This window comes from Schistocerca americana, chromosome 3 (genome assembly GCF_021461395.2).
Source record: "Schistocerca americana isolate TAMUIC-IGC-003095 chromosome 3, iqSchAmer2.1, whole genome shotgun sequence".
NCBI lineage: Eukaryota > Metazoa > Arthropoda > Insecta > Orthoptera > Acrididae > Schistocerca > Schistocerca americana.
The window spans coordinates 255,521,769-255,536,548 of record NC_060121.1 but is presented as its reverse complement, the minus strand read 5'-3'; the positions used below and the strand labels follow the sequence as shown (position 1 = coordinate 255,536,548).

General features: G+C 39.7%; 1 protein-coding gene across 1 annotated transcript in view; it reads right to left on the bottom strand.

Moving 5' to 3' along the window:
* Positions 1 to 233: 233 nt before the first annotated feature.
* The window catches only part of LOC124606003 (dynein beta chain, ciliary), an 809,537-nt gene continuing 794,990 nt past the window's right edge, over positions 234 to 14,780 (bottom strand). The window contains exons 82-85 of the mRNA XM_047137965.1: positions 13,526 to 13,669; positions 4,554 to 4,561; positions 1,901 to 2,030; positions 234 to 1,694 (exon numbers count right to left, since the gene is read on the bottom strand). Of these exons, the coding sequence (XP_046993921.1) occupies positions 1,533 to 1,694; positions 1,901 to 2,030; positions 4,554 to 4,561; positions 13,526 to 13,669 (444 nt within the window). The 3' untranslated portion in view covers positions 234 to 1,532. The remainder of the gene's footprint in view (positions 1,695 to 1,900; positions 2,031 to 4,553; positions 4,562 to 13,525; positions 13,670 to 14,780) is intronic.

The following is a 14,780-nucleotide window of genomic DNA, read 5'->3' as shown; positions in this document are numbered from 1 at the left end:
AAATACAATAAAATACTGGAAAACAGTCACTACATGTATGTCAAGTTTTGTTTCAGACATCTTATAATGATTACTATAAAACTAGATTTTATTAAAACAGAAATTATACACAAAGTTATCTATTGATATGCTTTTCACATACTGTATGTAAAATGGGTGATTTAAAATGTGAGGACTCCCAATCCACTCCATATGAACATGTATTACAAAAATACATTATGTTTGAGTCTTATTATAAGAAAAAATAGTGAAATTGGCTTTTATAATGAAATAAGGCTCTTGAAGCACAATATAACAAGCAGCTGGTTACTTGATTAACAATAAGGCAATGTGCTCTCTTCAGTTTTTCCTGGTATTAATCATAACAGTGTGGCTTGGGTGTTCAGTCACATTTTTGAATAAATTTTTCTGTGCTATACTTCAGTGACCAACCCAGTCAGCTCTGCAGGTGCTGAAAGCTGTGTTATTATCCATACTTGCTACCTGGCCTTCAACCCAACTGTGATGTACTATTGATATTTATGGCTGAGTTTGACTTCCAGTGGTTTCTATGCTCTTTGATGCTAATTTGGGTTTTGGAGCCAGAGCTGTTATTCTATAAAATGCACATCTTCTGAGCATTATCCAGATCTATGAATGAGATTTCGGGTGGATTTTAATAAAATTTTGCTTACACTGAAACCTCTATTGGGGTTTGTCACGACTCCCTAATTATGCTGAGAAAGAATGAAGTTGGTGTTTGTAACACAATACCAGTCTCATAGCATGTCATTTAATGTTCAGAAATTTGCTGCATGTCATTTAAAGTTCAGAAATTTGCTTCGTTGTTTTGGTCAGGTGTGTTGATGATGTTCCTTACACTTCTGAGCTATTTTAACAATTTGTCACATTCGCACGCAATACAGTACATAGCCAGCTTTTGGAAACCTAGACATTTCTTAACATTACAAAGAAGACTTTTGTTTGGAGTGGGCTATATTGAATGCTGTGGCAAAATAATAGTAGCATCATGATGCAAATGGCAAACTTCTGGGACAACACATTTAAAGAGCCTATTGAAATAAACATGTTGGAAAATCTGATATACCACAGCAGAGGTTTCAATTTAAGCAATGCTTGAGATCCAGCACTAAATTTGTTGAGTTTGCACTGGCTATCTCATCCACCAGAACTCGAAAACACTGAGAGACTGAGTGTTTTATGGATTATAATGCAGGCTTTGAAGAATAAATAGTACCTTAGGATGTAAAATACTGTCTAGAGAAATGGAATCAACAACATGGCTGAACACCTGACCATTAAACAATAAAACACATTTTCCAGTTACACAGATACAGGGTTGCTACCTGACGCATGTACATTTTAAGAAGCACAACATTACTCTTATCTACAAAAAAAACCAAACATAATATCATATCTACAACAAAGTAAATTATAAAGCAAAATAGCAAGAATCCATATTTTAAAGAATTTGTACTAGATATCACTCTTTGGAAAGCACTAGCACTGTTATATTTGCATCTCTAATAATTTCAAATCTGAAGCAGTAGTGCAACTCCTGCCAATATCCATTTTGTTGGTTTGTCCTTAGTCTTGAGGTTAAAAGTCCATACATAAGTTGGTCCTCTAGTTCGTGTTTTGTAGATAGGACATTCATAAATGTTCCTAGTATCTATCTTGTCTTGTGTAATAGCCTGAGGAAAAAGTATATAAATGAAAAGATAGTAAGTAACTGATAATAAGAAGTCAATTATTACAGTGGCACATGATGAAAACGTATAGCTTCCAAGAACTTTATTGTCTCTAGCAGTAAAATTGGATAAATAGTCAATGCTTGATTGCAAAAGTAAATTCTTAATCTGTGATATAATAGTAAATAATATATTAGAGTAATACCAACCCTTATGTTGAGAACTGGCAGCATAGGAAAAAGTTCTTTGAGACGTGACTCACTAATCACACCAGCCTGGATATCCCAACGTGCTCCTTCCATAAATAAACCATGCACATATGCTCCATCACGTGGTGCACTGCGTACTGTTGCACTTTTTCCACTGTGCAGAAAAAAAATGTATGTAAGCCTGCAGCTTCTCCCTCTCACATCCTCAAGTGGAAATTCCTTAGGAAATATTTGTGCTTACTTCTTATCTCTATGAAAGTTATCTCTTTCCTCACACAATATACAAAGCTCCTTAGCCTAAGTATATGCTGTCCACCTAATCCAGTTCTAGGCAATAAGTAATCACACGTTTAAGAAATTGATAATAGTGGGGAAACCATGAATGAAAGTTCATTAGTAAAATTCTGGGTGTCCAGATGATTGAAATAAAAATGTCCTCACATTCAGTTTTTGGTGAATAAACAAAGTTTAACATCCTCTGCAATTAGATGTTAGAGGCACTAACACCACTCAGTGATCCACATACATTCACAGATACTATGTCATTTTGAACAATATCACAAGTTATAGCCCATGGAACAATACTAGAATTCCGGTAATGCTTATCCCACAGAAATCAGTTCAGAAAAAATCACACAATGTTACTAACTGAATGCAATTATGGCACTTCAAGACTTTTAATACCTCTATACTTATATGCTGGTATATCAAGTCTTTGTGCTGTAATTGGCAAACAATAAAAGGAATTATTAGGTAGATTGGGAATAGAATGCCACTGTTAAAACAGTCTACAAAGGTTCAGTATGCCTGTTCAAAGTTCAGAAAGGAATCTAATACTAACATGAAGTTGGATACTGTTTGTTATTTTAGTTTCTATAGCTAGTCACTGTAGGGTAGTGGTTGCTGAAGTATGCAATACTTCATTCATCTTTCTATGCATAAAAGGCCGTGTGTTCACAAAAGTCATCTTGAACTAGGGTAGGCTATTAAACAAGACATTTGGTACTGATATAATCAAATTCAATCATCTTGACAGTTATGACATTGTAAGCTAAACGTCCCGCTTATGTTTTGGAGGACCATTAGATGGAGAATATCCACTAAAACAGTTGACCCTCGAAATAACATTTGAGAAAGCTAAGTTATCTTATTGGAAATGTTTCATTCCAAAAATACATAGAAATGAAAGGCTCAAAACTGTTTTAAGAAGTACTGTCAGGCTTGGAATTAAGGCTAGGTTTCTTTGGTTAATTATGAAATACTTGTTGCCTAGGATACATATACTACATTACACTACTGTTACATCACCCCTTTGCTACCCACAGGATAACTACGAGGGCAGTTCAGAAAGTAATGCAACACATTTTTTTTTTCTGAAACAGGGGTTGTTTTATTCAGCATTGAAATACACCAGGTTATTCCCCAATCTTTTAGCTACACAACACTATTTTTCAACGTAATCTCCATTCAATGCTACGGCCTTACGCCACCTTGAAATGAGGGCCTGTATGCCTGCATGGTACCATTCCACTGGTTGATGTTGGAGCCAACGTCGTACTGCATCAATAACTTCTTCATCATCCGCGTAGTGCCTCCCACGGATTGCGTCCTTCATTGGGCCAAACATATGGAAATCCGACGGTGCGAGATCGGGGCTGTAGGTGCATGAGGAAGAACAGTCCACTGAAGTTTTGTGAGCTCCTCTCGGGTGCGAAGACTTTTGTGAGGTCTTGCGTTGTCATGAAGAAGGAGAAGTTCGTTCAGATTTTTGTGCCTACGAATACGCTGAAGTCGTTTCTTCAATTTCTGAAGAGTAGCACAATACACTTCAGAGTTGATCGTTTGACCATGGGGAAGGACATCGAACAGAATAACCCCTTCAGCGTCCCAGAAGACTGTAACCATGACTTTACCGGCTGAGGGTATGGCTTTAAACTTTTTCTTGGTAGGGGAGTGGGTGTGGCGCCACTCCATTGATTGCCGTTTTGTTTCAGGTTTGAAGTGATGAACCCATGTTTCATCGCCTGTAACAATCTTTGACAAGAAATTGTCACCCTCAGCCACATGACGAGCAAGCAATTCCGCACAGATGGTTCACCTTTGCTCTTTATGGTGTTCGGTTAGACAACGAGGGACCCAGCGGGAACAAACCTTTGAATATCCCAACTGGTGAACAATTGTGACAGCACTACCAACAGAGATGTCAAGTTAACCACTGAGTTGTTTGATGGTGATCCATCGATCATTTCGAACGAGTGTGTTCGCACGCTCCGCCATGGCAGGAGTCACAGCTGTGCACGGCCGGCCCGCATGCGGGAGATCAGACAGTCTTGCTTGACCTTGCGGCGATGATGACACACGCTTTGCCCAACGACTCACCGTGCTTTTGTCCACTGCCAGATCACCGTAGACATTCTGCAAGCGCCTATGAATATCTGAGATGCCCTGGTTTTCTGCCAAAAGAAAATCACTGCCCGTTGTTTGCAACGCACATCCATTACAGATGCCATTTTAACAGCTCTGTACAGCACTGCCACCTGTCGGAAGTCAATGAAACTATACGAGACGAAGTGGGAATGTTTGAAAATATTCCACAAGAAATTTCCGGTTTTTTCAACCAAAATTGGCCGAGAAAAAAAATGTGTTGCATTACTTATTGAACTGCCCTCGTATATACTAATTATACTAAGACAGAATGAGATTTTCACTCTGCAGTTTTAATCTGCCAGGAAGTTTCATATCAGCACACACTCCGCTGCAGAGTGAAAATCTCATTCTGAAAACATCCCCCAGGCTGTGGCTAAGCCATGTCTCCACAGTATCCTTTCTTTCAGGAGTGTTAGTTCTGCAAGGTTCACAGGAGAGCTTCTGTAAAGCTTGGAAGGTAGGAGACGAGATACTGGCAGAAGTAAAGCTGTGAGTACCGGGCGTGAGTCGTGCTTCGGTAGCTCAGACGGTAGAGCACTTGCCCGCGAAAGGCAAAGGTCCAGAGTTCGAGTCTCGGTCAGGCACACAGTTTTAATCTGCCAGGAAGTTTTATACTAAGACAGATTTTTTTTGCACAAATATTTGTTTGTGTGGTTTCTATGTGAGATTTCAGTTTCACTAGGTCTCCTTGTTGCAACACTATTTTCATAAGATCAGTTTGTGGCTATAATGTCTTCAACACATTATTTAGTAGGTCCAGTCATTGTATCTAATTGTTATTCGTGAGCCACTGTAATACCGGAATATGACACATCAGTATATTAATTTATGTACTAAATGTTTGTAGGGTTCCAATGTTAAGTGTTGCCATGAAATTCTTCTGGATTGTAGTCCACTTCATTCGGTAAAATGATGAACCAATGTTATAGCCTTTATCAGGCTGTGTAAAAGTACTAGAGCAATACAATATAAACTGTAATATACTAACTATTTGTGCTTTTCTGTCTTTATCACCCCTCAATGAGAACATGTTAAAATTTATCATACTGTCATGTCATAACCACACTCAACTCCAAAACCAAAAGCAGGGTCACCAGTGAAATGGAACACTTAGAACTGAAGCACATTTATTATGAACGTCAATGTAAAACCAGAACAGAACAGAATTGAACTCCTGGTCAGCACACTTCGATAACCTTCCAAAAATGATAAATATACTAAATAACAAATAACTGCTGGTGGTCAGTGTGGGGGTGGCAACCTGCAGGCCACCAGCAAGTAACACTAACCCCTACACGAAAAATCATGCACCACAGCTTGCGGCATTGGACTCTCTCCTGGAGAAAAAGCAATCCACTGTTCCAGTTCTCATCAGAGCTGACTGCAGCATCGTAGATCTAGAACTTTTCAATGGTCGTCTTTATGGCAGTGCTGGTGGATCCTTGCATTCTGCTCATGTTGTCACATCCTCTTCACTATGATGAGCATTGGAGATAGCCCCCATCTGTCAAAGCTTCGCAACAGTCAAGCAGGTCTTCCCCCCCCCTCTCCTCAACAATCTACACCTCAGGAATGTCATAGGGCTTTTAATGGGGGATGTGGATATCTCTGCACTTTTATCTTCCTGATGAAGGGTCATAAATCTTGACTTCATATGTGACATCCGGCAGGCAACAAAGGAAATATGATCCAAAGTACTGCTTTGGTAACTTTTCCAGTAGCTGTACTTTCCACACTGGTGTAAAAATTGATACCAAGTCTCTTGGTCTGTATCTCATTGAATATTGCTTGGTGTTATAATGCTCTTGGTGTTTTTCCTGGGTGTCTGGGTTCTGTGAGCAAACCAGCTCTCTTGCTTCATTGGTCCTAGTGATGAGTGTTTCATGTTGTCATCCTGAGTATGTTCAGCTGAAACAGGAACAATGTCCCCATTGTTGTTTCAGCATTGCAACCATGGAGCACAAAGAAAGGTGTGAAGCATGTAGTGTCTTGCTACACTGTGTTGTATGTAAATGTCAAAAGGGCAGTATTGTATCCCAATCTGTCTATTCTACATCACTGTACATGGAGAGCGTATCTGATAGTTCATTATTAAGGCATTCTGTGAGCCATTCATCTGTAAATAATATGCAGTTATCATCCTGTGGGTGATGCTGCAACGCGAAATTATCTCTTATACTGGTCTCAAATGGAAACTTTTTACATGATTATACATCATTACATGGGGTGATCCACATTTCAGACAGATGTCTTCTACAAGGAGTTTTGCAATTCCTGTAGCTTCAACAGTCAGAACTGCTTCGACAACAGCACAGCGGGTGAGGTAGTTAGTGCAGACTATTAATCATCAGTTCCCATTTGTCGATTTCAGGAACCTTTCCAAGAGGTTGATTCCGATTTTGAATGTAATTGTAATAAGTGCTTCTGTTGGTGGTATCCCTTGCAGTGTCTCATAGTATCTAATAGATTGGTAGAGACCTGGGCAATGATACCCATGTCTGATAGTATCTAGAGTCTTCACAAATCTTAGGTGACCAGATGTAACAGCATTACAGAAATACTTCAGGATAGCCGACTTTACACGAACTGGGATGATGAGCAACATTTCTGTCCCAATTTATCATAGTTCTTCTTATACAGTGTTCATTAACTAGAATTCTCCTTTGGCTGGATCATCCTTCTTCAAGACTGATATAGTCTTCATCAGTTCTGGATCCTTCCTCTGTTCAGCAGCAATGGTTTTCAAATGTCTTATGTCTTCAAGGAAACAACAATATGATCCAAATAGCACTTCTCAAATCCATAGGCTCATCCCAGAACCTTTCCTCAAAGTCCATCTCTCTGCTCACCCTTACCATTCCCCACACTCCTACCTTCTACATGCTTTCTAAAGTCCATAAACCCAACCACCCAGGATGCCCCATTGTGGCTGGTTACTGTGCCCTCACAGAGAGAACCTCTGCTCTCATAGACCAACACCTTCAACCTATTACTCGCAACCTATATGAAAGATACCAACCATTTTCTCCACCAATTCTCCACAGTTCCTGTCTCTTTACCATATGGTGCCCTGCTCACTATTGATGCCACCTCCATCGACACTAACATCCCTAATGCCCATGGCCTTACCGCTACTGAACACTACCTTTCTCAACACTAGACGTATTCCAAACCAACAACCTCTTTCCTAGTCATCATGACCAACTATATCCTCACCCACAATCACTTCTACTTTGAAGGCATTACCTACAAATAAATACAGGGTACAGCAATGGACACCCATATGTACCATCCTATGCCAACCTATTCATGGGCCATCAAGAGGAATCCTTCCTAAACACCCAGAATTCTAAACCTCTCACCTGGTTCAGATTCTTTGATGACATCTTTGCAATCTGATCTGAATTCAGGGTGAGGACACCCTATCCACATTCCTCCAGAACCTCAACAACTTCTCCCCCATTTGCTTCACTTGGTCCTAACGAACCCAAGAAGCCACCTTCCTAGATCTGACCTCCACCTCAAAGATGTCTACATTAGTACCTCTGTCCATACCAAACCTACTAACCACCAGGAATACCCCCACTTCAACAGTTGCCACCCATTCCATACCAAGAAGTCCCTTCCATACAGCCTAACCACCCATGGTCATCGCATCTGCAGTGACAAGTGGTCTCTCTTGAAAAGTACCGAGGGTGTCACTGAAGCCTTCACAGACTTTAATTATCCTCCCAATCTTGGTACAGAAACAAATATCCCATGTTTTATCTTTCAAGTCTCCCACTACCTCCTAAAGTCCCACCATCCGGCCACAGAGAAGCATTCCTCCCATAACTCAGTACCACCCTGGACTGGAGTAATAGAATTACATTCTCCACCAGGGTTTCGATTACCTCTTGTCGTGCCCTGAAATGAGAAATGTCCTGCCCCTATCCTTCCCACCCCTCCTACCGTGGTATTCCGCCGTCCATGAAACCTACACAATACACTCGTCCATCCCTACACAACCCCTACTCCCAATCCTTACCTCATGGCTCATACCTCTGTAATAGACCTAGATTCAAGATCTGTCCCGAACATACTCCCACCATCACCAACTCCAGTCCAGTCATGAACATCACCTATCCCATTAAAGGCAGGGATACCTGTGAAACCAGCCATGTGATCTACAAGCTAAGCTGCAACCACTGTGCTGCATTCTATATGGGCATGACAGCCAACAAGCTGTCTATCTGCATGAGTGGCCACCGACAAACTGCGGCCAAAAAATAAGTGGACTACTCTGCCAAACATGACATATTTCATTTCAACAACTGCTTCAAGGCCTTTGCCATATGGGTCCTTACCACCAACATCAGTTTTCCGAACTGTGCAGGTGAGAACTTTCCCTGCAATATATCCTATATTTCTGTAACCCTCCTGGCCTCAACCTTTGTTAGTCATCGTCTCACCCACCCAGCCCCTTCCCTGTTCCCATTCCAGCACTACACAGCCATCATTCCATCATCACACCCAGTCTCTTTATTTCTCTCCTTTTCCACTAACCCTCTCCCCTCCCCCTCCCCACCTCTGCCCTGCCCTCCATCTAACCTCCTGACTGCACATAGTTGCCCTACCCTCTCTCCACCTCACCCTGCGCACTCCCCAGTAGCACTTCACTGTCTGCCACCCCTACCCTACTATCCCCCCCCCCCCCTCCCCGCCCCAGCCTCCACCTTACCCCCATCGAGTTGCCACTCCCATCATGCACTGGTGCTGCTGCTTGCAGTATGGCTTCAGTTGCCTGAGACTGCAGTCATAAGTCTGTGAGTTCCATTTGTGCGCACGTGTGTGTGTGTGTGTGTGTGTATGTGTGTGTGTGTGTGTTGAGTGTGTGTGTGTGTGTGTGTGTGTGTGTGTGTGTGTGTGTGTGTGTATCTGTCATCTATTTTTGATGAAGGCTTTACTGGCCGAAGCTTTATTTGTGACACTCTTTTTGTTGTGCCTATCACCAACTCAGCACCTCCACTATATGGTGATATAAAGTACTGCTACATTCCATTCTGGATTTTCCTTTGTTCCTTTCAAGGAGTTTAGGGTCTCATCAATGCACAAAAACGGGTAGACATCTTTTTTCATGATTTTTTTCAGTTGTCAGTAGTTGATGCAGTAACATCATCTGCCATCCTTCTTCTTCACAAGGACCACAGGTAAGAACCACAGACTCTGAAGGTTCAATGATGTCATCTTTTAGCATCTTCTACACTTCTCCCACATGATCTGTTTTTCCAGTATCCAGTGACACCATTTACAAGTACTGTCTAATTTGTGAATGATCCCAAGTGTCAATAAGATCTCTTCCCATCGGCCACTTGGTCTGTCTATTCTTCACCCCAGACTTGAAAGCATCCAAAAATTCATACAGAATGGCTATCACTTGCTGATGTTGTTCCTCAGACAGCCATATCCTACTGGCAGTTCTATAGTACCTTCCTCTCCTTTGTTGTCTGTAGGGCCAGTGAGGAATATTTTTCATTGATGGCACTAAACTGCCCTTCCTGGACTGATTCAGCTGCTCCTATGCACATAACTTTAGAGATGAATTGGGCCTGGTTGGGACAGTTAGTGATCAAGGGTCTCCTTGATCACATAAAATGCTTATGATCTTTGATGGCTTGTAGACTTCTTTCGTAAGCCAGATATAAATTTGCAACTGACAAAAGCTTCACTGTTTAACTGAGCATTTTGACTAATTCATCTCATATATGATGGCTAAATATCAATGTCTTCATCACCAGACAACTGCCTAAAGCAGTCTTTTGATGTGTGCTTGTTGGAATAGATTCATCACTCTGGACCTCTAATCTGCCACAGTCTATGACTGCTTGTGATGCCTGCAAAAAGTCCTATCTGAGAATAATATTATGACTACATTCTGTCAAAATGACAAATCCAGAGGACTGCATTCTCTCACTGATATTTATTCTTGCAATATGGGTTCTTGTCAGCTGGACATATTTCCCATTTGCAACTTTCACCAAAATCACTTTTATACCACAGGACATAAGTCTTATTTATCTGACAACAATAAAAGTTCAACACTACATAAAAGAAAGCTTGAGCTGACTAACACTCATACAGACTGGCCATCGATGATGATGTCAATGATATTTCCTGACATCTTGGTGATTGTTCTTCTGGGAGGATTTTTATCTGCGGTGGCCTCACCTACATAGATGGTCACCTATCTTAGTTTTCCTGAATTTTGTGGCTAGGCAAGCAACTAGTCCCTCTGTATCACTATGAGGAATGGCTGTGGCATCATAGGGAGCAACTTTTATCCAGAGTAGGTGATGGACTTCATCCCAGAAGTGTGCTATAAGAATCTGCTGTTCACACTTTTCAACACAGTAGTTGTTGAAAACTTGCCTTCTTACAATGTGTCCAGCATCTTGTCCTATGTCCTCCAAATATCTGTAAGCAGATATGCTACAGATTGTCAACAAATGTTTTCTTCAGTTTCTGGAATCTGACCCAGTTATAAAGCTTATCTTCATCTTTCTCAAACCACTGCTGGGCTGTCCCATAAATGGAAAACTACACATTCACCTAACACATCTCATCATTCCACCTATTGCATTTGGCAACTTAGTCAAGTCCTTTCATCCATTTGTTGAATCCTGATCAACATTTCTGAAAACACTGACGGATGCCTGACATGTAACTGACTTGTTGTGTTTTGGAATTCGTTGGTAGCCTGAATATATGGATCCTGGGACTGGTATACTGCTTGTATTCCAGTACCTGCCCATGTAAGCTATGCCTTTTATGTTGCCTAATGGAAGCCATCATGATGTAAATGTTTTACAGTATATGGTACCTACACCAAACAATTTCAAGTTAAAACTACACTAAAATCCAAGTCAGAAAGCTGCAATGAAGTCCAAAACAGAAGGCACATTTATTATGAATACCAACACAAATCCACAATGGAACTGAACACCTGGATAGAGTGTGCCTATTTTTATATAGACATTAACTATTCCAGAATATACAAACATTACAAACATAAGAAATTTTGAGAACATTCCAGAAATGATAAATATTAAACATCAAATAACTGCTGGGGATCAGTTTTAACATGACAACCCAATGCTTATCAGCCAATGATGCTAATCTCTATATCATACTGCCTGCAGCACAGCTTACAGGAATAAGACAATGTCGTTGCATCAACATGGGAACACATGGAGGTTGTCTGGTGCAGAGCCCCACGGTCAACAATTTGCTCTGCATGACAGTATCACATGAGCAGCTGACCAGATTCCGAATTTATAAGATGCTCATTCCCAGTCTGTGGTGCAAAACAATCTGCCCTTTGTCAAGCTTTTTTACACCACTGGATGTCCCCATTTGAGAGCCATATTGTTGCTAAAAAGATTCGTCATTTGTCTCTGCATTGGTTATATACTTTTCTCATCACAACACATCTACATTGCCACATTGTGGCAATCAATCTTGAGGTGGGCACTAGTCGTAATGTTTCATCTCATCAATGTGAGTATAAACACAAAAATTGGCAGCTTTTGATTGTAATAATAGAGCAATAAATCTCTCTTTCTGTGTGTGCATGAAAAGTTGAGTATCGTACAGCATATTGTTTTCAGCAGCAGTGAACTGATTTTCATACAATGCAGTTCTAATCATAATGCAAACAGGAAATATTTGGATTAGACACTATTGACTGTAAAATAATGAGAGGATATAGTCCATTATTGAGTTTATCTCAGCAGAGAGCTGTCTTGCAAACATTGCAATGTCTAAATTTAAATTAATTTATCAAATAATGTGTCCATTAGTTTTTTAGATAAAAATGTTTTGTCACAACATAATGTTCATGTACAATTATTTTTATAAAATGTGTAATCATTTAAGACAGCTGCCCAAAAAGTGTAATCATTTAAGACAGCTGCCCAAAAAGTGCAATCATTTAAGACAGCTGCCAAAAAGAGAGAAAGAGAGAGAGAGAGAGAGAGAGAGAGAGAGAGAGAGAACCAGATGAGTATTACTTCTCTCTGTTTTAGCAGAACTGTTTAACAATAACTAGGTTACTTGCAGTCAAGCTCCTTAAAACAATTTTGCATTATTTTCAGAGCCTCCTGTTTCAGAGCCTCCTGTTCCAAAATCAGATGGTTTGGTATTTACCAACTGGACATTTCCTTATAGAAAGTGTCTCACGAAAAACATTAGAGATGGCTTCCAGTACAATCCTAAGGATATAGCTACTTTGGTGGTTGTGTTCCTCAACCAGTTTTCAAGCACTATATACATTTTGCTTGGTAGCAGCTGTTTCTGAGCATCCAGAATGAGTTTCATCCTCATGAGAATATTTTTGTGACTGGGTCCGCTGTCCTAAAGTATATTAATTACCAAATGCAAGAGTTAGGTCACACTTATATACACACTGAAATTATGAATAAAATTATCATGCAGTGGGTGTGAGGTACAAAGAGACAGTCTTTCACTATCCACATGCTGCAGCAAGTGTTGAACAGGAACTGCTCTTACAGGGCTGCTCACATAGCACTGCTGCAGGAAATAAGGGTACTCTGTTTTATAATTCATGTGGATCACATGTAAAGGGTCAGATTAATGTTGAAAAGTGACTAATAATTGTAAGAGTAATGTAACTGAAAGTTACATTTCCGTATGAACTGGCTGATATTTATGAAGCTATGATCAGTAACACTGTAAATAGTACTTCCCTCAGATAAAAGAATTTAAAGTGTAAGATGCTGTGATAAAAACACAATGCCTGATACTTCACTAATGTATTGTTTAAATCAAAGGCTGTCCATTTCTGTTGCATATATGGTGTCTGAAAGTTTATTGTTCCCTCTTTCCGTCTTGTTGCTACCCATAACTTTTTCACTGCACCATTTCTAAGCAGTGCACTAGGTGAAAACAATGTGGAGTTGAAGAAAACAGGAAGTATTTAAATTAGGCACAATCTATTTTAAAATACCAATAAGTACATTACTGAGTGTCTCTCAGCAGAAAATTGTTATGCAACATTGTAGAGTGTAAACCTGAAGTGAAGAAATGATAATTATTTCAGCTTCTTATATTGCATTTATACTTATTGTTAATTTGTTGTGTTAACATAATGAGGTCCTTTCAGATTTTAAATTGTTGAAATTTCTGGAGAACTTACACAACATCCTCTTTCAGCTTTTTTGTCACATCACACTGTAAACACATTTTGTCAAGAGGAAGTTCATTCTTGCGAGCTGTCGACTGCATGATGGCTGTCAAAAATGACTGTGGATTGAAAAATCCTGCCAGCCAGACAGATGCTGGTAGCTGGAAACAGAAAAGTCACAACAGGAGTGTGTAAGATGGAAAAAAATTTGAGCATTTATACTACAGTACAACCCCATTTTTACATTTTCCTTCTTTTTATGTTCATTTTTGTCCATCCCAACACAAGTCCTATTCTCTAAATAGAAGCTTTCCTGTCATTAATGATTCAGTGTTACAACATTTTAAGTTTTCTTTGATATTTTCACAACTTCTAACATCGATTTTCATTCCCAATATATGCAAAAAATGCATCATAATCCTGGTCAAAGTCAGCCTTGGAAAAAGCAGAAAATGCAAATGATACGCAAAGTTATTGATCGTGTAACATAAGTGTTAGTGCAGTAAACAGGATTTTCATGTTGGCGTGTTGGGTCACGGCTGCTTGTATTATAGGTTCACAGTGTTTGGAAGGATGGGATAGTATGCTGAGTCACTGCCATAATGATGATCACGATCTGACGATAGTGACTCCAGTATCAACCTTCCTTCTGCTCACTGTGTTGTATTACAATAGCTTTAATTTAATTTCACAGTCATTTATGCGAGTAAAAACTGCTTTTGGAGATGGCCATCTCTACAATGGGCTTTTAGGAACTGTGTTTACTTCCGCGTGAAATGTGCTAATCTGAATTAGGCATGCAGTCTTAGGTTGTTACAACATGATATCAGATGTAAACATTCATGCTCAAGATGCTCTGTAATGTGATGACAATTTCTGCCCTCTTCCTCACCCAGGATGTCCCTGAATTGAGTAACCTCCTTGTCAGCAACAAGCTCTAGATTTTGTGCCTACAAGTTAACCAATATTGTGTTACATACAATAATTTTATAATTATTATCAATAATAAGTCTCACATTGGAACATGACTATCATTTTAATGTGGTTTCGCAAAAGAGTAGAGCTAATTGCTGTTACAAAGAAACAAAAACAATTAATTATTTGAGATTTTTTTAAAAAATTGGCAAAATTAAAATTGTTTCAATAACATATTTTGAACAATATAAAGAGAACGGCAGTACAAGTAAGTTATTCATTTTTACCTATTGTGTTCCCAGTATTTTACACTCTCCTGTTTTGGGTCAGTCTGCTAAAATATGTAAAATGAGGTTT